Source organism: Pongo abelii, chromosome 9, assembly GCF_028885655.2.
Source record: "Pongo abelii isolate AG06213 chromosome 9, NHGRI_mPonAbe1-v2.0_pri, whole genome shotgun sequence".
Taxonomy (NCBI): domain Eukaryota; kingdom Metazoa; phylum Chordata; class Mammalia; order Primates; family Hominidae; genus Pongo; species Pongo abelii.
Genome location: NC_071994.2, coordinates 69,555,853 through 69,579,597, shown reverse-complemented (window position 1 = coordinate 69,579,597; position 23,745 = coordinate 69,555,853). Strand labels below are relative to the sequence as shown.

Genomic DNA, 23,745 nt, shown 5'->3' with positions numbered 1-23,745 from the left:
CTTCCTACCCATGAGCATGGAATGTTCTTCCATTTGTTTGTATCCTCTTTTATTTCCTTGAGCAGTAGTTTGTAGCTCTCCTTGAAGAGGTCCTTCACATCCCTGTAAGTTGGATTCCTAGGTATTTTATTCTCTTTGAAGCAATTGTGAATGGGAGTTCACTCATGATGTGGCTGTCTGTTTGTCTGTTATTGGTGTATAAGAATGCTTGTGATTTTTGTACATTGATTTTGTATCCTGAGACTTTGCTGAAGTTGCTTATCAGCTTAAGGAGATTTTGGGCTGAGACAATGGGGTTTTCTAGATATACAATCATGTCATCTGCAAACAGGGACAATTTGACTTCCTCTTTTCCTAATTGAATACCGTTTATTTCCTTCTCCTGCCTAATTGCCCTGGCCAGAACTTCCAACACTATGTTGAATAGGAGTGGTGAGAGAGGGCATCCCTGTCTCGTGCCAGTTTTCAAAGGGAATGCTTCCAGTTTTTGCCCATTCAGTATGATATTGGCTGTGGGTTTGTCATAGATAGCTCTTATTATTTTGAGATATGTCCCATCAGTACCTAATTTATTGAGAGTTTTTAGCATGAAAGGTTGTTGAATTTTGTCAAAGGCCTTTTCTGCATCTATTGAGATAATCGTGGTTTTTGTCTTTGGTTCTGTTTATATGCTGGATTACATTTATTGATTTGCGTATATTGAACCAGCCTTGCATCCCAGGGATGAGGCCCACTTGATCATGGTGGATAAGCTTTTTGATGTGCTGCTGGATTTGGTTTGCCAGTATTTTATTGAGGATTTTTGCATCAATGTTCATCAAGGATATTGGTCTAAAGTTCTCTTTTTTGGTTGTGTCTCTGCCAGGCTTTGGTATCAGGATGATGCTGGCCTCATAAAATGAGTTAGGGAGGATTCCCTGTTTTTCTATTGATTGGAATAGTTTCAGAAGGAATGGTACCAGTTCCTCCTTGTACCTCTGGTAGAATTTGGCTGTGAATCCATCTGGTCCTGCACTCTTTTTGGTTGGTAAGCTATTGATTATTGCCACAAATTCAACTCCTGTTATTGGTCTATTCAGAGATTCAACTTCTTCCTGGTTTAGTCTTGGGAGAGTGTATGTGTCGAGGAATTTATCCATTTCTTCTAGATTTTCTAGTTTATTTGCGTAGAGGTGTTTGTAGTATTCTCTGATGGTAGTTTGTATTTCTGTGGGATCGGTGGTGATATCCCGTTTATCATTTTTTATTGCATCTATTTGATTCTCCTCTCTTTTTCTCTTTATTAATCTTGCTAGTGGTCTATCAATTTTGTTGATCCTTTCAAAAAACCAGCTCCTGGATTCATTAATTTTTTGAAGGGTTTTTTGTGTCTCTATTTCCTTCAGTTCTGCTCTGATTTTAGTTATTTCTTGCCTTCTGCTAGCTTTTGAATGTGTTTGCTCTTGCTTTTCTAGTTCTTTTAATTGTGACGTTAGGGTGTCAATTTTGGATCTTTCCTGCTTTTTCTTGTGGGCATTTAGTGCTATAAATTTCCCTCTACACACTGCTTTGAATGCATCCCAGAGATTCTGGTATGTTGTGTCTTGGTTCTCGTTGGTTTCAAAGAACATCTTTATTTCTGCCTTCATTTCGTTATGTACCCAGTAGTCATTCAGGAGCAGGTTGTTCAGTTTCCATGTAGTTGAGCGGTTTTGAGTGAGATTCTTAATCCTGAGTTCTAGCTTGATTGCACTGTGATCTGAGAGATAGTTTGTTATAATTTATGTTCTTTTGCATTTACTGAGGAGAGCTTTACTTCCAAGTATGTGGTCAATTTTGGAATAGGTGTGGTGTGGTGCTGAAAAAAATGTATATTCTGTTGACTTGGGGTGGAGAGTTCTGTAGATGTCTATTAGGTCCACTTGGTGCAGAGCTGAGTTAAATTCTTGGGTATCCTTGTTGACTTTCTGTCTTGTGGATCTGCCTAATGTTGACAGTGGGGTGTTAAAGTCTCCCATTATTAATGTGTGGGAGTCTAAGTCTCTTTGTAGGTCACTCAGGACTTGCTTTATGAATCTGGGTGCTCCTGTATTGGGTGCATATATATTTAGGATAGTTAGCTCTTCTTGTTGAATTGATCCCTTTACCATTATGTAATGGCCTTCTTTGTCTCTTTTGATCTTTGTTGGTTTAAAGTCTGTTTCATCAGAGACTAGGATTGCAACCCCTACCTTCTTTTGTTTTCCATTTGCTTGGTAGATCTTCCTCCATCCATTTATTTTGAGCCTATGTTTGTCTCTGCAGGTGAGATGGGTTTCCTGAATACAGCACACAGATGGGTCTTGACTCTTTATCCAATTTGCCAGTCTGTGTCTTTTAATTGGAGCATTTATTCCATTTACATTTAAAGTTAATATTGTTATGTGTGAATTTGATCCTGTCATTATGATGTTAGCTGGTTATTTTGCTCATTAGTTGATGCAGTCTCTTCTTAGTCTTGATGGTCTTTACAGTTTGGCATGATTTTTCAGTGGCTGGTACCAGTTGTGCCTTTCCATGTTTAGTGCTTCCTTCAGGAGCTCTTTTAGGGCAGGCCTGGTGGTGACAAAATCTCTCAGCATTTGCTCGTCTGTAAAGGATTTTATTTCTCCTTCACTTATGAAGCTTAGTTTGGCTGGATATGAAATTCTGGGTTGAAAATTCTTTTCTTTAAGAATGTTGAATATTGGCCCCCACTCTCTTCTGGCTTGTAGAGTTTCTGCTGAGAGATCTGCTGTTAGTCTGATGGGCCTCCCTTTGAGGGTAACCCGACCTTTCTCTCTGGCTGCCCTTAACATTTTTTCCTTTATTTCAACTTTGGTGAAGCTGACAATTATGTGTCTTGGAGTTGCTCTTCTCGAGGAATATCTTTGTGGCGTTCTCTGTATTTCCTGAATCTGAATGTTGGCCTGCCTTGCTAGATTGGGGAAGTTCTCCTGGATAATATCCTGCAGAGTGTTTTCCAACTTGTTTCCATTCTCCCTGTCACTTTCAGGTACACCAATCAGACGTAGATTTGGTCTTTTCACATAGTCCCATATTTCTTAGAGGCCTTGTTCACTTCTTTTTATTCTTTTTTCTCTAAACTTCCCTTCTCGCTTCATTTCATTCATTTCATCTTCCATCGCTGATACCCTTTCTTCCATTTGATCGCATCGGCTCCTGAGACTTCTGCATTCTTCACGTAGTTCTCGAGCCTTGGTTTTCAGCTCCATCAGCTCCTTTAAGCACTTCTCTGTATTGGTTATTCTACTTATACATTCTTCTAAATTTTTTTCAAAGTTTTCAACTTCTTTGCCTTTGGTTTGAATATCCTCCTGTAGCTCGGAGTAATTTGATCGTCTGAAGCCTTCTTCTCTCAGCTCGTCAAAGTCATTCTCCATCCAGGTTTGTTCCGTTGCTGGTGAGGAACTGCATTCCTTTGGAGGAGGAGAGGTGCTCTGCTTTTTAGAGTTTCCAGTTTTTCTGCTCTGTTTTTTCCCCATCTTTGTGGTTTTATCTACTTTTGTTCTTTGATGATGGTGATGTACAGATGGGTTTTTGGTGTGGATGTCCTTTCGTTTGTTAGGTTTCCTTCTAACAGACAGGACCCTCAGCTGCAGGTTTGTTGGAGCACCTGGCCGTGTGAGGTATCAGTCTGCCCCTGCTGGGGGGTGCCTCCTGGTTAGGCTACTCGGGGGTCAGGGGTCAGGGACCCACTTGAGGAGGCAGTCTGCCCGTTCTCATATCTCCAGCTGCGTGCTGGGAGAACCACTGCTCTCTTCAAAGCTGTCAGACAGGGACATTTAAGTCTGCAGAGGTTACTGCTGTCTTTTTGTTTGTCTGTGCCCTGCCCCCAGAGGTGGAACCTACAGAGGCAGGCAGGCCTCCTTGAGCTGTGGTGGCTCCACCCAGTTCAAGCTTCCCAGCTGCTTTGTTTACCTAAGCAAGCCTGGGCAATGGCCGGCGCCCTTCCCCCAGCCTCACTGCCGCCTTGCAGTTTGATCTCAGACTGCTGTGCTAGCAATCAGTGAGACTCCGTGGGCATAGGACTCTCTGAGCCAGGTGCGGGATATAATCTCCTGGTCTGCCGTTTTTTAAGCCCATCAGAAAAGCACAGTATTCGGGCGGGAGTGACCCGATTTTCCAGGTGCCATCTGTCACCCCTTTCTTTGACTAGGAAAGGGAACTCCCTGACCCCTTGGCACTTCCCGAGTGAGGGAACGCCTCGCCCTTCTTGGGCTCGCGCATGGTGCGCGCACCCACTGACCTGTGCCACTGTCTGGCACTCCCTAGTGAGATGAACCCGGCACTCAGATGGAAACGCAGAAATCACCCATCTTCTGCGTCACTCACGCTGGGAGCTGTAGACCGGAGCTGTTCCTATTCGGCCATCTTGGCTCCTCCCCCAACACACTTCTATAATGACTTTCCAGTATTATATCTCCTTTCCATTTGTACTGCCAATTCTGACACTACATATTTTTTGGTGTGTATAATCTTGTTGGAACTCCTATGACAGATGCAGAAATGTTCTTCCTGCTTTTAGTCTAATATTTAGTTTTAGGACTTGAAAATATTTTAGTACTACAAAAGTAGCTCATATTTTTATACATTTAAAAATTCATAAATACACCAGAAAATAAATAGAAAAAATTTTAAATCTCAAATGTGGTGAATTTCTCTTGTTTGTCTTTCCGGGTCTATTCCTACCCCTTTGCACCTTGACATAATCCGGAGAGGCTGACCCACATGGTCTGTATCAATAGACTCCCTCGCCTGTAGCTTCTGGTTTGGCTAATTAGTGGGAGAAACTGGCAGAGGAGACTGAGGCTTGGGTACTTCCCTGGCTCTTCTTCCTCTATGTCACCTGGATTGGCTGTGACCCTCCACCAAATGCCACACCTCCTGGCAGGTGGTCCTCTCATCACATCGCTCTAGGTTCCTGTTAATTGCCCACTCCTCTTGTTCCTTCAGGTCTTGAGCTGATCACTATCCCTAGGATACAACATTACCCTTGAAGCTTTTCCTAAGCTCTGCCCACAACTTGGTAAATTGCCCTTTACTCAATTCTTCTCAATTATCCAGTCATGTGTTTCCTTCAGATAACCAGCAAATATTCTATCTTCCACAATTTATTTCTTGCTCACACCTCAGTGTTGATTCTTCCTAAATTTTGTAAAAACATACTTTTCTTTTTACAAAAGTAAAATTATACTGTAAATATATATATTTATATATATAGGTATATACATTTATATGTAGGTATATATATTTATATGTAGGTATATATATTTATATATAGGTGTATATTTATATATAGGTATATATATTTATATATAGGTATATATTATATATATAGGTGTGTGTATATATATATATAAATTTTTTTTACCACTGTATGATGTATTTGTGTTTTAAGCTAAGTGTTATTACAAAAGAGTCAAAAAGGCCAGGCACAGTGGCTCACACTTATAATCCTAGCACTTTGGGAGGCCAAGGTGGAAGGATCACTTGAGCCCAGGAGTTTGAGACAAGCCTTGGCAACATGGTGAAACTCTGTCTCTACAAAAACTACAACAAAAATTAGCCAGGCATGGTGACACATGCTTGTAGTCCTAGCTACTCAGGAGACTGAGGTAGGAGGATCACCTGAGACCGGGAAGTCAAGGATGCAGTGAGTCATGATCGTGCCCCTGCACTCTGGCCTGAGTGACAGAACGAAAAATAAAAATAAAAATTGAGAGTCAGAAAGGTGAAGCAGGCTCTTTTTTGGTTCCATATGAACTTTAAAGTAGTTTTTTCCAATTCTGTGAAGAAAGTCATTGGTAGCTTCATGGGGACGGCATTGAATCTGTAAATTACCTTGGGCAGTATGGCCATTTTCACAATATTGATTCTTCCTACCCATGAGCATGGAATGTTCTTCCATTTGTTTGTATCCTCTTTTATTTCCTTGAGCAGTGGTTTGTAGTTCTCCTTGAAGAGGTCCTTCAGGTCCCTTGTAAGTTGGATTCCTAGGTATTTTATTCTCTTTGAAGCAATTGTGAATGGGAGTTCACTCATGATTTGGCTCTCTGTCTGTTGTTGGTGTATAAGAATGCTTGTGATTTTTGTACACTGACTTTGTATCCTGAGACTTTGCTGAAGTTGCTTATCAGCTTCAGGAGATTTGGGGCTGAGACAATGGGGTTTTCTAGATATACAATCATGTCGTCTGCAAACAGGGACAATTTGACTTCCTCTTTTCCTAACTGAATACCCATTATTTCCTTCTCCTGCCTAATTGCCCTGGCCAGAACTTCCAACCTATGTTGAATAGGAGTGGTGAAAGAGGGCATCCCTGTCTTGTGCCAGTTTTCAAAGGGAATGCTTCCAGTTTTTGCCCATTCAGTATGATATTGGCTGTGGGTTTGTCATAGATAGCTCTTACTATTTTGAGATATGTCCCATCAATACCTAATTTATTGAGAGTTTTTAGCATGAAGGGTTTCCTAAGACAAAAGAACAAAGCTGGAGGCATCACACTACCTGACTTCAAACTATACTACAAGGCTACAGTAACCAAAACAGCATGGTACTGGTACCAAAACAGAGATATCGATCAATGGAACAGAACAGAGCCCTCAGAAATAACGCTGCATATCTACAACTATCTGATCTTTGACAAACCTGAGGAAAACAAGCAATGGGGAAAGGATTCCCTATTTAATAAATGGTGCTGGGAAAACTGGCTAGCCATATGTAGAAAGCTGAAACTGGATCCCTTCCTTACACCTTATACAAAAATCAATTCAAGATGGATTAAAGACTTAAATGTTAGACCTAAAACCATAAAAACCCTAGAAGAAAACCTAGGCATTACCATTCAGGACATAGGCATGGGCAAGGACTTCATGTCTAAAACACCAAAAGCAATGGCAATAAAAGCCAAAATTGACAAATGGGATCTAATTAAACTAAAGAGCTTCTGCACAGCAAAAGAAACTACCATCAGAGTGAACAGGCAACCTACAAAATGGGAGAAAATTTTTGCAACCTACTCATCTGACAAAGGGCTAATATCCAGAATCTACAATGAACTCCAACAAATTTACAAGAAAAAAACAAACAACCCCATCAAAAAGTGGGCAAAGGACACGAACATACACTTCTCAAAAGAAGACATTTATGCAGCCAAAAAACACAGGAAAAAATGCTGACCATCACTGGCCATCAGAGAAATGCAAATCAAAACCACAATGAGATACCATCTCACACCAGTTAGAATGGCAATCATTAAAAAGTCAGGAAACAACAGGTGCTGGAGAGGATGTGGAGAAATAGGAACACTTTTACACTGTTGGTGGGACTGTAAACTAGTTCAACCATTGTGGAAGTCAGTGTGGCGATTCCTCAGGATATCTAGAACTAGAAATACCATTTGACCCAGCCATCCCATTACTGGGTATATACCCAAAGGATTATAAATCATGCTGCTATAAAGACACATGCACATGTGTGTTTACTGCGGCACTATTCACAATATCAAAGACTTGGAACCAACCCAGATGTCCAACAATGATAGACTGGATTAAGAAAATGTGGCACATATACACCATGGAATACTATGCAGCCATAAAAAATGATGAGTTCATGTCCTTTGTAGGGACATGGATGTAATTGGAAATCATCATTCTCAGTAAACTATCGCAAGAACAAAAAACCAAACACCACATATTCTCACTCATAGGTGGGAATTGAACAATGAGAACACATGGACAGAGGAAGGGGAACATCACACTCTGGGGACTGTTGTGGGGTTGGGGGAGGGGGGGAGGGATAGCATTGGGAGATATACCTAATGCTAGATGACGAGTTAGTGGGTGCAGCACACCAGCATGGCACATGTATACATATGTAACTTACCTGCACATTGTGCACATGTGCCCTAAAATCTAAAGTAAAATAATAATAATAAATAAATAAATGAATAAATAAATAAATAAAAAAGAGGTTTTAAAAATTTAGTTTATAAAGTAAAAAAGTTACAATAAGCTAAGGTATATTAGTGTAGCCTATGTATACTGTGTTTATAAGGTCTACAGTATTATACAGTAATGTCCTAGGTCTCCTTATATATATATAAAAATAAAAATAAATATATGTAGACGCCTCTCTCTCTCTAGATAAAAATAAATACATGCAGATGCCTCTCTCTCTCTAGATAACAATGTATACATGCAGACGCCTCTCTCTCTCTCTAGATAACAATGTATACATGCAGACGCCTCTCTCTCTCTCTCTCGATAACAATGTATACATGCAGACGCCTCTCTCTCTCTCTCGATAACAATGTATACATGCAGACGCCTCTCTCTCTCTCGATAACAATGTATACATGCAGACGCCTCTCTCTCTCTACATATAAATATATACATGCAGACGCCTCTCTCTCTCTACATATAAATATATACATGCAGACGCCTCTCTCTCTCTACATATAAATATATACATGCAGACGCCTCTCTCTCTCTACATATAAATATATACATGCAGATGCCTCTCTCCCTCTACATATAAATATATGTAGACGCCTCTCTCTCTACATAAAAATATATGTAGACGCCTCTCTCTCTCTACATAAAAATATATGTAGACGCCTCTCTATACATAAAAATATATGTAGACGCCTCTCTCTCTATACATAAAAATATATGTAGACGCCTCTCTCTCTATACATAAAAATATATGTAGACGCCTCTCTCTATATACATAAATATATGTAGACGCCTCTATATACATTAATATATGTAGACGCCTCTATATATATACATAAATATATGTAGACGCCGCTATATATATACATAAATATATGTAGACGCCGCTATATATATACATAAATATATGTAGACGCCTCTATATATATACATAAATATATGTAGACGCCTCTATATATATACATAAATATATGTAGACACCTCTATATATATAAATATATGTAGACGCCTCTATATATATATAAATATATGTAGACACCTATATATATAAAAATATATGTAGACACCTATATATAAAAATATATGTAGACACCTATATATATAAAAATATATGTAGACACCTATATATATATAAAAATATATGTAGACACCTATATATAAATATATAGACACCTATATATATAAATATACACATGTATATATATATACCTACATATACATATATAGGTATATATATATATATATACACACACGTATACCTGATTTTATCATCAATAAATTATCAACACCAGATTGGACTGAATGCATTCAAGTCCAAATTTTTAGTCAGACTTTTATTTATTTACATTTAGCCATCCTGCTCACATTCATAAATGTTTAGTCAGATTTTAAAGAATTCCTCAGTATAACCACATTAGTTTTTCAGCATTATAACTCTCTATTCTCCTCCACTTACTCAATGACCCTGCAAAAGTGAGTTACTCACTGTTCCTGAAATATCCTCCCCACTTCCAGCCTCACAGCCTACCCTTTCGCTGAAATTATTTTCACCTATCAGTTCCATCTCAAATACATTCCCACCTGACTTCAATCCATGCTGAAACTGCTCTTGCTAAATTACCTACACCCACCCCTCTGCCAAACCTCAGAAGCATTAAACAACTACCCACCCTCTCCTATTTTGAATCACTTTTCTTTTTTTGTATTCTGCAATCTCACTTTCCCAATTTGGGTTTTTCCTTACCTCTCTTGTCCATTTGTCTTCATCTTTCCTGAAGATTGCAACTGTACCAGACCTTTAAATGTTAGACTGTCTTATAACTTATCCTATTTATTCTTACATTTATAGCCACTTATTGATCTCATGCAATTTTATGATTTTTAAGACAATACCACTTGTCTTAGTCCATTTTGTGCTGCTATAACAGCATACCACAGACTGGGTAATTTATTAAAAATATGAATTTTTTGTCACAATTCTGGAGGCTGGAAGTTCAAGATCAAGGCACTGGCATTTGGTGTCTAGTGAGGGCTGCATCCTCTGGAAGGAAAGAATACTGTGGTATTACATGGGGGAAGTGAGAAGGGCAAGAGGAGGTGACCTCCTTCTGCCAAGCCTTTTGAAAGGGATACTTAATTCCATTTATGAGAGATGAACCATGGTGGCCCAATCACCTCTTAAAGGCCCCACCTTTCAATATTATCACATTAGCAAACCTGAATTTTGAAGGACATACATTCAAACCATAGCACCACTTAAATATTGTTTACTCCAAAATTTATATATGCAACCTCAACTTCTCTATGACCTAACAGTTTCTACATTCAACAGTACTAGATGGTAAGGGTTTGAAAAATAGTAAGGAAAATATTTTTAAGAGCTTAATAAAAGAACACATTTGCTGAGTAGTGATGGAAAGTTTGATAATATTGCCACCTGTGACAAAGTGGAAAAGAGAAAGGGCATCTAATATACTCTTAGATTTGTCTGGGAAGGTTTCCAGAAAGAGTGTAGAAAGTGCTACCTGGCTTCTTCTAGTTACCTATGATAAACTATAACCAGAGATCTGTGAACTAAAGGAAGATTTTTTTCAAAGAAAAATTTAGAAAAAAATGTAAGAAAGCTAGATCTTGCTGGCTTTGAAAATAAGGCTATTTCTCATCCCTGATACCTTCCAGAAAGATTTTCATGGTAGGAAATGACTTCAGGTCAAAGATCAAATTCAGGCTGGGGCTGTAAGATCCTCTGCTGAGACCTCAGAAAGATCTAAGGCCTCACTGACCCTTAAAGCTAATCTATGTCTTTGTAAGAATCTTAATGGCATGCTTTAAAGACCCTCTTTTTTCTAAAAAACAAAGCTTTCTTTTTTGAGATGGAGTCTCGCTCTGTGGCCCAGGCTGGAGTGCAGTGGCGTGATCTCAGCTCAATGCAGCTTCGCCTCTTGGGTTCACGCCATTCTCCTGACTCAGCTTCCTGAGTAGCTGGGACTACAGGCACCCACCAGCACGCCTGGCTAATTTTGTGTGTGTGTGTGTGTGTGTGTGTGTGTGTGTGTGTGTGTGTGTGTGTGTGTGTGTGTGTGTGTGTGTGTGTGTGTGTGTATTTTTAGTACAGACGGGGTTTCATTGTGTTAACCAGGATGGTCTCAATCTCCTGACCTCGTGATCCACCCGCCTTGGCCTCCCAAAGTGCTGGGATTACAGGTGTGAGCCACCTCACCCAGCCAAAAACAAAGCTTTTAAAATCATAAGGTTTCTGGCAGAAACCTCATAAACCTTCAGAGAAAGAATTAACTGGAAGAGATTTATGAGTGTGAATTTTGTCTAATTCAGTAGTTTATAATTTGATACAAAGAAAGACCATGTTGTTTTTAACAACCTCCATGAGATATACTTCACATACCATACAAATTACAGATTTAAAGTGTATAATTTAATGTTCTTAGCATATGCACAGGTGTTTTCAAGCCTCACCATAGTCAATTTTAGAAAGTTTTAATCATCTCAAAAAGAAACCCTGTATCCTTTAGTATCACCTTACATATTCCTATCCCCCCAGCCATAAGCAACCACCAGTCTACCTTCTGTCTCTATATGGACATTTCATATGTTTGGCCTTAGATAATATGTGATCTCTTGTGACTAGTCTCTTTTACTTAGTGTAACGTTGTCAAGGTTCATTGATGTTGAGAACATTCTTTCTTTTCAATGGCTAAATAATATTCCATAATATGGATATACTACATTTTCTTCCTTCACTTGTAAGTTAATGGATCCATGCATTGCTTCTACCTTTTGGTTATTGTAAATAATGCTACTATAAACATTCATGCACGAGTTTTTTTGTGGACATATGCTTTTATTTCTCTTGGGCATATATCTAGGAGAATTTCTGGATCATAGGGTATTTCTATGTTTAATAGTTTGAGTAACTGGAAGATTATTTTCCAAAATGATCCCGCCATTTTACATACCTACCAGTATACGAGGGTTTCAATTTTTCCACATCCTCACCAACACTTTTTATTATCATACTTTTAAGTTCTAGCCATCCTAGTGGGTGAAGAATAGTATCACATTGATATTTCATTTGTATTTTCATGATGACTCCCACAGTGTGTTTGAAGAAATTATACCAGCTTAGACTGAAAGGGACAGGGATGGTGCAAAGTGAAAAGAGGTTTTGTGCAAAGTGAAAAGAGGTTTTGGATTCTTGACCTACAATAATTAGGAAATAGGCCAAGAAAACTACTCAGCTATAACATAGGCTATTTTTTTTCTGGAAAAGGAAGGATAACTCAGAGGATGGAACCAAAAACTCAGAAGGCAGAGCCAAGAGACACAGAGATTTATTAACAAGGAGCAGGATTGGGCCCTGATCGAGAAAATGGCAACATCTGTCTAGTTGGATTTTGGAATTGCAATTGGCCAGTGATTACTGCATGACTTCTATATTCCACCCTTATGAATGGGAGTGTTCACTGCAGTTTTTATACACCTGTATCAACAGTGTCTGTTGGGTATATATGGGGCAGATGACTTGTCTCTTTAGTTCACATGTCTTTCAATCAAGAGGGACTGTATTTGAGAAGCTGTGCCCAACAAACCTCACCCATGCCTAAACTTGGTTTAAATCCCATGATGATGAACTTAATTGTGATGCTGTAATGGTATGATATTTTAGAGGATTGTAGGATATATAAAAGTAATTTGACATGTAGGAAATACACAAATAACTGTGGCCAGAGGGATTCTGGTAGGCTGGAGATGGCTATTACATCATTGCTAATTCTCTTATTGACAGGTGGCATCTAATTTCCCTTCTCTTGAATCTGGACTGAAATTACTAATTTGCTTTACCAGTAGACAAAGGTGGACAAGATGTCTATGTCTCCTGAGGCTAGGTGATAGGAAATACTGCAGATTTCTTTTAATCTCTTGGAACACTTGCTATTAAAGTCTTGAGCCACTATGTGAGAAATCCAACTAAACTGCTAGTGAGACCATATAGAATGATCCTATGACTGAGAGGCTTTCAAACCATCCCTGTGAAGGTGCTGGGCATTTGAATGATGCCATCTTTGACTCTATAGACATGCAAAGATGCCATCTGAATATCACTAAGTGATCCTCATTCATGCTTTGTAGAGTAAAATTGCCAAGCCAAACCCAATCTTAATTTCTGACTCATGAAATAATGTAATATAAAAAAATGTGTTTTTATAGTCAATTTTTACATACAACAATAGAGGTATTCTTTAAAAGTGTGAATTGTAATTAGGTTACACCCATTTAGAAAGCATTTGGAGGCTTCCCATTCCTTTTAGCGTAAAATCCAAACACTTTTCCATGGCATATGATGCTCCCCACGCATGATCTAACCCTTTTGGTATACCTCTCTCCATCTGGTTTACCATTGCCTTCTTTTTATTTTTTGAGATTATCAGGATCTTTGCACTTCCTGTTTACTCTCTGGCAGCTTCCCTGACTCCACTCTTCACCTCTATGGATCCTTCTGATCATTCCATTTTCTACTCAAATATCACCTGCTCCACGTGGCCTTCCTTTTCACTTTACCTACAGTAATACCACCTATATCACCACATTTACCCTTAACAGTCATATTAATCTTATTGATTTGTTTCTTCCACATCACTTAACCTATTCTGTATTTATAATGTTGATTCATTTTCTAGTGTTTTTGCCGAGATCTAAATTTCATGCAAAGTTTGTTCTATTCATCAATATACCTTCAGTGCTTACTCAGTTCTCGACTATGATAAATGCTGAACAAATATTTTTGAAATAAATGGATAAATGATTATCCTATATCTACATGTCAAACAATTTTCAGTCATTGAGCAAATATCCCTCATTGGATTGGAGATCACAATGGCAGGAAATTATTAATGTTTGTGGTCAGTCCTCTACTTTCTCCCTGAATTATTCATAAACATACCAACAAGGATATATAAATCTTAACAGATCAGAAAGTTCATGTTTATCACCGGCCTTTGACTTGAATTAATTGACAATTATGAAGGCTTAGATGATACCTGGCATAAAATATAGGAGACCTGTGAACACGCTAACCTTTGAGACATAAATCCGAAGTATCCAAAGGAGGCTAATTTTTGTATTCAGGACCATAGAGTTTGCATAACTAATGCTCCAAGATGTCGTGGGAATCAGGATGCACCTGAAATTTTTATAGGACAATTGGAGACGTCATCCATCAAAAGATAAGGACCAGGGTTAGGACCTCAGGAAAAAGATAAAAAGCTGCCCACTTACGAATGTTCATTATTATGGTGAAAAAGCACGGCAGAAGGGGGAAGGAGTCAGGGTATTTAGAGCTGAATTCAGAAATTGGAAAAGACTGGTCTCTGTGAAATTAAGAAACTTTTATCCTTAAAGCTGGCCTTTAAATCTCACAATATCTGCTCCTCTGATGGCAATGGGTATACTGAGAGAATTTACAGATTTTACAGACACTACTCTCCTACTCTACCCTGGGACTTTAAGTGGGAGACTGGTGTCAGTAAGAGCACTTCCTCTCCTAAGTTGGGACCATGGGAGTTATCCAAATTATTCCTTCTATCTAATCCCCCTTCCAACAATCAACAATTTCTACCATTTATCTCCCCCAAATCTTTCTCAAGGTTGTTCTCTCTGTATTTTGTATTTTTCTATCACTAATATTCAAATCTTTATCGTTTGTCTACTGGAGTATTATAGATTGTTTCCTAACCAGGCACCTGGAAAATTGGGTCACTCCCACCTTAACACTGCGCTTCTCCAATGGTCTTAGCAAACGCACAACAGGAGATTATATCCCGCGCCTGGCTCAGAGGGTCCCACGCCCACGGAGCCTCACTCATTGCTAGTACAGCAGTCTGAGATCCAACTGCAAGGCGGCAGTGAGGCTGGGGGAGGGGTGCCTGCAATTGCTGAAGCTTGAGTAGGTAAACAAAGCAGCTGGGAAGTTCGAACTGGGTGGAGCCCACCGCAGCTCAAGGAGGCCTGCCTGCCTCTGTAGACTCCACCTCTGGGGGCAGGGCATAGCTGAACAAAAGGCAGCAGAAACCTCTGCAGATGTAAATGTCCCTGTCTGACAGCTTTGGAGAGAGTAGTGGTTCTCCCAGCACGGAGTTTGAGATCTGAGAATGGACAGGCTGCCTTCTCAAGTGGGTCCCTGACCCCCAAGTAGCCTAACTGGGAGGCACCCCCAAGTGGGGGCAGAATGACACCTCACATGGCCAGATACTGCTCTGAGACGAAGCTTCCAGAGGAATGATCAGGCAGCAACACTTGCTGTTCAGGAATATTCGCTGTTCTGCAGCCTCTGCTGCTGATACCCAGGCAAACAGGGTCTGGAGTGGACCTCCAGCAAACTCCAACAGACCTGCAGCTGAGGGTCCTCACTGTTAGAATGAAAACTAACAAACAGAAAGGACATCAACACCAAAACCCTATCTGTACGTCACCACCATCAAAGACCAAAGGTAGATAAAACCACTAAGATGGGGCAAAAACAGAGCAGAAAAGCTGAAAATTCTAAAAATCAGAGTGTCTCTCCCCCTCCAAAGGAACGCAGCTCCTTGCCAGCAACAGAACAAAGCTGGACAGAGAATGACATTGACAAGTTGAGAGAAAAAGGCTTCAGATGATCAAACTTCTCTGAGCTAAAGGAGGAAGTCCGAACCCATTGCAAAGAAGCTAAAAACCTTGAAAAAAGATTAGACAAATGGCTAACTAGAATAACCAGTGTAGAGAAGTCCTTCAATGACATGATGGAGCTGAAAACCATGGCACAAGAACCACGTGACAAATGCACAAGCTTCAGAAGTGGATTTGATCAACTGGAAGAAAGGGTATCAGTGATTGAAGATCAAATGAATGAAATGAAGAAAGAAGAGAAGTTTAGAGAAAAAAGAGTAAAAAAGAAATGAACAAAGGCTCCAAGAAATATCAGACTATGTGAAAAGACCAAATCTACGTCTGATTGGTGTACCTGAAAGTGATGGGGAGAATGGAACCAAGTTGGAAAACACTCTGCAGGATATTATCCAAGAGAACTTCCCCAACCTAGCAAAGTAGGCCAACATTCAAATTCAGGAAATACAGAGAATGCCACAAAGATACTCCTTGAGAAGAGCAACTCCAAGACACATAATTGTCAGATTCAACAAAGTTGAAATGAAGGTAAAAATGTTAAGGGCAGCCAGAGAGAAAGGTCAGGTTACCCACAAAGGAAAGCCCATTAGACTAACAGCTGATCTCTCAGCAGGAACACTACAAGCCAGCAGAGAGTGGGGGCCAATATTCAACATTCTTAAAGAAAAGAATTTTCAAACCAGAATTCCATAACCAGCCAAACTAAGCTTCATAAGTGAAGGAGAAATAAAATCCTTTACAGACAAGCAAATGCTGAGAGATTTTGTCACCACCAGGCCTGCCCTAAAAGAGCTCCTGAAGGAAGCACTAAACATGGAAAGAACAACCGGTACCAACCACTGCAAAAACATGCCAAATTGTAAAGACCATTGATGCTAGGAAGAAACTGCAACAACAAATGAGCAAAATAACCAGCTAACATCATAATGACAGGATCAAATTCACACATAAAAATATTAACCTTAAATGTAAATGGGCTAAATACCCCAATTAAAAGACACAGACTGGCAAATTGGATAAAGAGTCAAGACCCATCAGTGTGCTGTATTCAGGAGACCCATCTTATGTGCAAAGACACACATAGGCTCAAAATAAAGGGATGGAGAAAGATCTACCAAGCAAATGGAAAACAAAAAAAGGCAGGGGTTGCAATCCTAGTCTCTGATAAAACAGACTTTAAACCAACAAAGATCAAAAGAGAAAAAGAAGGCCATTACATAATGGTAAAGGGATCAATTCAACAAGAAAAGCTAACTATCCTAAATATATATGCACCCAATACAGGAGCACCAAGATTCATAAAGCAAGTCCTTAGTGACCTACAAAGAGACTTCGACTCCCACACAATAATAATGAGAGACTTTAACACCCCACTGTCAACATTAGACAGATCCATGAAACAGAAAGTTAACAAGGATATCCAGGAATTGAACTCAGCTCTGCACCAAGTGGACCTAATAGACAGCTACAGAACTCTCCACCCCAAATCAACAGAATATACATTCTTCTCAGCACCACATCGCACTTCTTCCAAAATTGACCACATAGTTGGAAGTAAAGCACTCCTCAGCAAATGTAAAATAACAGAAATTATAACAAACTGTCTCTCAGACCACACTGCAATCAAATTAGAACTCAAGATTAAGAAACTCACTCAAAACCGCTCAGCTGCATAGAAACTGAACGACCTGCCCCTGAATGACTACTGGGTACATAATGAAATGAAGGCAGAAATAAAGATGTTCTTGGAAACCAATGAAAACAAAGACACAACATACCAGAATCTCTGGGACACATTTAAAGCAGTGCGTAGAGGGAAATTTATAGCACTAAACGCCATCAAGAGAAAGCAGAAAAGATAAAAATTGACACCCTAACATCACAATTAAAAGAACTACAGAAGCAAGAGCAAACACATTCAAAAGCTAGCAGAAGGCAAGAAATAACTAAGATCGAGCAGAACTGAAGGAAATAGAGACACAAAAAACCCGTCAAAAAATAAATGAATCCAGGAGCTGCTTCTTTGAAAAGATGAACGAAATTGTTAGACCGCTAGCAAGACTAATAAAGAAGAAAAGAGAGAAGAATCAAACAGATGCAATAAAATATGATAAAGGGGATATCACCACCGATTCCACAGAAACAGAAACTACCATCAGAGAATACTATAAACACCTCTATGCAAATAAACTAGAAAATCTAGAAGAAATGGATAAATTAGTCGACACATACACCCTCCAAGACTAAACCAGGAAGAAGTTGAATCCCTGAATAGACCAAGAACAGGCTCTGAAATTGAGACAATAATTAATAGCCTACCAACCAAAAAAAGTCCAGGACCAGACCGATTCACAGCCGAATTCTACCAGAGGTACAAGGAGTAACTGGTACCATTCCTTCTGAAACTATTCCAATCAATAGAAAAAGAGGGAATCCCCCCTTACTCATTTTATGAGGCCAGCATCATCCTGATACCAAAGCCGGGCAGAGACACAACAAAAAAAGAGAATTTTAGACCAATATCCCTAATGAACATCGATGCAAAAATCCTCAATAAAATACTGGCAAACCAAATCCAGCGGCACATCAAAAAGCTTATCCACCATGATCAAGTGGGCTTCATCTCTGGGAGGCAAGGCTGGTTCAACATATGCAAATCGATAAATGTAATTCATCATATAAACAGAACCAAAGACAGAAACCACATGATTATCTCAATAGATGCAGAAAAGGCCTTTGACAAAATTCAACAGCCCTTCATGCTAAAAACTCTCAGTAAATTAGGTATTGATGGGACGTATCTCAAAATAATAAGAGCTATCTATGACAAACCCATAGCCAATATCATAATGAATGGGCAAAAACTGGAAGCATTCCCTTTGAAAACTGGCACAAGACAGGGATGCCATCTCTCACCACTCTTATTCAACATAGTGTTGGAAGTTCTAGCCAGGGCAATCAGGCAGGAGAAAGAAATGAAGGGTATTCAATTATGAAAAGAGGAAGTAAAACTGTCCCTGTTTGCAGATGACATGATTCTATATTTAGAAAACCCCATTGTCTCAGCCCAAAATCTCCTTAAGCTGATAAGCAACTTCAGCAAAGTCTCAGGAAATAAAATCAATGTACAAAAATCACAAGCATTCTTATACACCAATAACAGACAAACAGAGCCAAATCATGAGTGAACTCCCATTCACAATTGCTTCAAAGAGAATAAAATACCTAGGAATCCAACTTACAAGCGATGTGAAGGACCTCTTCAAGGAGCACTACAAACCACTGCTCAATGAAATAAAAGTGGACACAAATAAATGGAAGAATGTTCCATGCTCATGGATAGGAAGAATCAATATCGTGAAAATGGCCATACTGCCCAAGGTAATTTATAGATTCAATGCCATCCCCATCAAGCTACCAATGACTTTCTTCACAGAATTGGAAAAAACTACTTTAAAGTTCATATGGAACCAAAAAAGAGCCCACATTGCCAAGACAATCCTAACCTAAAAGCACAAAGCTGGAGGCATCATGCTACCTGACTTAACACTATACTACAAGGCTACAGTAACCAAAAGAGCATGGTACCAAAACAGAGATATAGACGAATGGAACAGAACAGAGGCCTCAGAAATAATACCACACATCTACAACCATCTGATCTTTGACAAACCTGACAAAAACAAGAAATGGGGAAAGGATTCCCTATTTAACAAATGGTGCTGGGAAAACTGGCTAGCCTTATGTAGAAAGCTGAAACTGGATCCCTTCCTTACACCTTATACAAAAATTAATTCAAGATGGATTTTTGACTCAAATGTTAGACCTAAAACCATAAAAACCCTAGAAGAGAACCCAGGCAATACCATTCAAGACATAGGCATGGGCAAGGACTTCATGTCTAAAATACCAAAAGCAATGGCAACAAAAGCCAAAATTGACCAATGGGATCTAATTAAACTAAAGAGCTTCTGCACAGCAGAAGAAACTACCATCAGAGTAAACAGGCAATCTACAGAATGGGAGAAAATTTTTGCAATCTACTCATCTGACAAAGGCTAATATCCAGAATCTACAAAGAACACAAACAAACTTACAAGAAAAAAACAAACAACCCCATCACAAAGTGGGCGAAGGATATGAACAGACACTTCTCAATGGAAAACATTTATGCAGACAACAGACACAAGAAAAAATGCTCATCTTCACTGGCCATCAGAGAAATGCAAATAAAAACCACAATGAGATACCATCTCACACCAGTTAGAATGGTGATCATTAAAAAGTCAGGAAACAACAGGTGCTGGAGAGGATGTGGAGAAATAGGAACACTTTCACACTGTTGGTGGGACTGTAAACTAGTTCAACCATTGTGGAAGTCAGTGTGGCGATTCCTCAGGGATCTAGAACTAGAAATACCATTTGACCCAGCCATCCCATTACTGGGTATATACCCAAAGGACTATAAATCATGCTGCTATAAAGACACATGCACACGTATGTTTATTGCGTCACTATTCACAATAGCAAAGACTTGGAACCAACCCAAATGTCCAACAATGATAGACTGGATGAAGAAAATGTGGCACATATACACCATGGAATACTATGCAGCCATAAAAAATGATGAGTTCATGTCCTTTGTAGGGACATGGATGAAGCTGGAAACCATCATTCTCAGCAAACTATTGCAAGGACAAAAAACCAAACACTGCATGTTCTCACTCATAGGTGGGAATTGAACAATGAGAACACATGGACACAGGAAGGGGAACATCACACACAGGGGCCTGTCATAAGGTGGGGGGCTGGGGGAGGGATAGCATTAGGAGAAATACCTTATGTAAACAACAAGTTAATGGGTACAGCACAGCAACATGGCACAAGTATACATATGTAACAAACCTGCAAGTTGTGCACATGTACCCTAGAACTTAAAGTATAATAAAAAAATTTTTTTTTCTATGTTTCCCAACCCTCACTTCTCTTTCTCCATTACACTGAGGTAAAAAGGATGACTGGATTCTAAGTCTTCATCTCAGATGCCAGAAACAGTTTTTTTTAATATTTGCTTTGATTTGGTAGTTTCTGTATTCCAGCAGACTTCTCCTCATCCTTTCTAGTCTTATGGTGATAATGTAAATGAAAATAAATCATTCTCCAAGAAAAAGATTTAGTTAATGTGATATGCAACAACATTTCTGGTTTTTTGTTTGTTTTTTAACAGGTTCTAATTTGTGTATCAGTTCAGACCTATGGAACTACAATTATTGTCAACACATTAATTGCAATACTTAGAATTAAAGGACACTGTTTTTAATTTCCCGTCTCTACTAAAAAAAATACAAAAAAATTAGCTGAGCATGGTAGCGGGCACCTGTAGTCCCAGCTACTCGGGAGGCTGAGGCAGGAGAATGGCGTGAACCCAGGAGGCGGAACTTGCAGTGAGCCCATCATGCCATTGCACTCCAGCCTGGGCGACAGAGCAAGACTCTGTCTCAAAAAAAAAAAAAAAAAAAAAAGAAAAGAAAAGAATTAAAGGACACTTTGTAATTGTAATTGCTACAAATAAATATTACATTATGCCAAAGGAGACTATTTGTTTTTAATGTGTTTTAAAATATGGATACACTACCAGCTGAATCATGTGTTCGTGGTGTTAAGATCTGATCCCCTAAAAGATGGCAACCAATCCAGTTTTCAAATTTTCACCCTCATTCGGAGTCTACACAACCTAGACCATCTAGTGGTAGGGTTTGTTCAAAATATTGATACAAAGTTCCAGCTTAAGCTTGATTGTCCTGCCCAAATCCTCTAGCTCAGTAGCAATGTTGATGTCATTAGGCTGATGGTCATGGTTTGATATAGGTTAAGTGCATGGATCCTGGAAAGGCAGGACTTGAGTTTACATCTCTCTGGAAAAACTATTGTATCTTTCAATACAGTTTTCTCAACGGTAAATTGTGGGAAATTTACTCCTGCATCATAGGATTGCTGAGAAAATTAAATGAAAAAAAAAATAATGGTTTTGGAATCAGACTTTCTGGATTCAAATACTTACTGGTCCCACATTTAACTTCGTGACTTTGGACATTCCACTTAATGTCTCTATGCCCAGATGATTTATTTGTGAAATATAAATAGTGGAATCACTTCATAGGGTTGTTGTGAAGAATAAATGAGTTAATATATGTAACATGCTTAGAATAGGGCCTGGCACAGAGTAAGTAAAAGCTATTGTTTGGGAAATAAATTAAATGAAGGAAAAATGCTTGGCATCTACAAGAGTTTAATAATAGTAATAATTATTACTATCATTATTACTGATGTCTAGGTGTCTCCCAATTCGTCTACAAGTATTTAAAAATGAAAGTTAGAACAAATAAATATAATTTTATTTTAAGCAATCAGTTAAGCAGTATTTGGTAGGTCCTAAGCGTGATACCAATAATGAAAACTTTATAGGTTGTCTGAAATGCTACGAATTGATCCTAAGAATATATTCTGACAGTTGCCTTTCTTAGTGCCTCCTTTACATCTCTGTTCCTCAGACTGTAGATAAAGGGGTTCAATATGGGGATTACCACTGTGTAGGACAGAGATATCAATCTGTTCTGGCTAGTTGAGTAACTGGATTTGGGCATCACATAAATGAAGGTAATCGTTTCATAGTAGAGAGTAACCGCAGCGAGGTGGGAGGTACAGGTGGAGAAGGCCTTGTGGTGCCCCTCGGCGGAGCGCATCTCCAGGATGGTGATGAGGATGTAGATGTAGGAGACAGCTATGACAAATACTGCGACCACAATGATAGATCCAGAAGAGATGGAAGGGATAATTTCAGGAATGAAGATATTTGAGCAGGAAAGTTTCAACAAAGGAGAGAAATCACAGAAAAAATGATCTATCTGATTTGGTCCACAGAAAGACAGACTCAATAAACAACTAGTAAATGTTGAGGCATTCACACATCCACCCAGGTAGCAAGCCCCCACTAACAGGATGCAGATTCTGGGGGACAGGTGGATAGAGTACACCAGGGGCGAGCAGATGGCCACATAGGCCATGGTCGCCAGTAGGAAGCATTCAGACGTCCCAAACATGACTACGGAACAGAGCTGGGCTGCACAGCTAGTGACAGGGAGGGCTGTTCCACGTTTTAGGAATCCCATAAGCATTATAGGTGTGACTACTGTGGAAAGCCCTATGTCCACAAAAGCCAAGTGGCTGAGGAACAGCTACATGGGAGTGTGAAGCTGGGAACAGCTTCTTATTAAAGTGATTATGCTGATATTGCCTAATAAGGTGACAATGTAGATTCCTAGAAATATCACAAAGATGTCACAAAGTGTAGGATCCTCAGTTAACCCCAAAATAATAAACTCTGTCACTGTGCTATGGTTTCCAATCTCCATCTTCTCTGTGAATTGTTCCTGTTGAAAGAAATGTGAATATTAATTTGTTATAGGATTTTATTTCACACATTCCCAGCTTTCTTTGGCTATTCCTCAGATTCATTCACAGTGACTTCAGCCTCTGCCTGATTTGTGAATATTGATATCCTACAGGATTGTTTTTGTTTTGATGTGTCTTCTGCATAAAAAGAGAATGGGTCAACTTAACACTCTGGGAAATTAGTTACATTATTTTCTGTATATAATAAGCATATTAAAATGCCTCTCATACCTAGACTTGTAGACAGATCTCTCAGAAGATGTCTAGACCACAATTCAATGATCTATTGGGAGTCTTCAGTTGGAAATTCCACAAGTAGCTCAAACCCAGCCTTCCCCATAACAAATTCATTCGTTCTTTTCTTTGGCATTCTTTTGTTTGGCATTCTTTTCTTTCCTTCCATTTTGTGTATCTGGGGAGTGACACCACCATCCACCCAGTCTCCTGTGTCTGCAACTTGTGAGCCCTCCTATTCTTCTTCCTCTTATTTTATCACAACTAATAAAATCTTATTGAGCCTATCTACAACTTAACTCCCAATTTTATCTCTTTATCTCCTTTTTACTATTCTCAGCATCCCTACTTTAGTCAAGGACCTAGTCATTTTTCCTTTCTATTTTATTGACCTATTTACTTCACT

At 39.1% G+C, this 23,745-nt stretch overlaps 1 protein-coding gene and 1 long non-coding RNA gene across 3 annotated transcripts in view; one reads left to right on the top strand and one right to left on the bottom strand.

Annotated features, from left to right (window-relative positions):
* The window catches only part of LOC129048701 (uncharacterized), a 196,960-nt gene that overhangs the window by 99,233 nt on the left and 73,982 nt on the right, over positions 1 to 23,745 (top strand). The gene's annotated exons all lie outside the window — the stretch shown is intronic.
* On the bottom strand, positions 22,145 to 23,065 carry LOC100462024 (olfactory receptor 5P1-like). Its single transcript, XM_009246675.3, is given in 1 exon segment — positions 22,145 to 23,065. A coding segment is annotated over 1 exon segment (921 nt).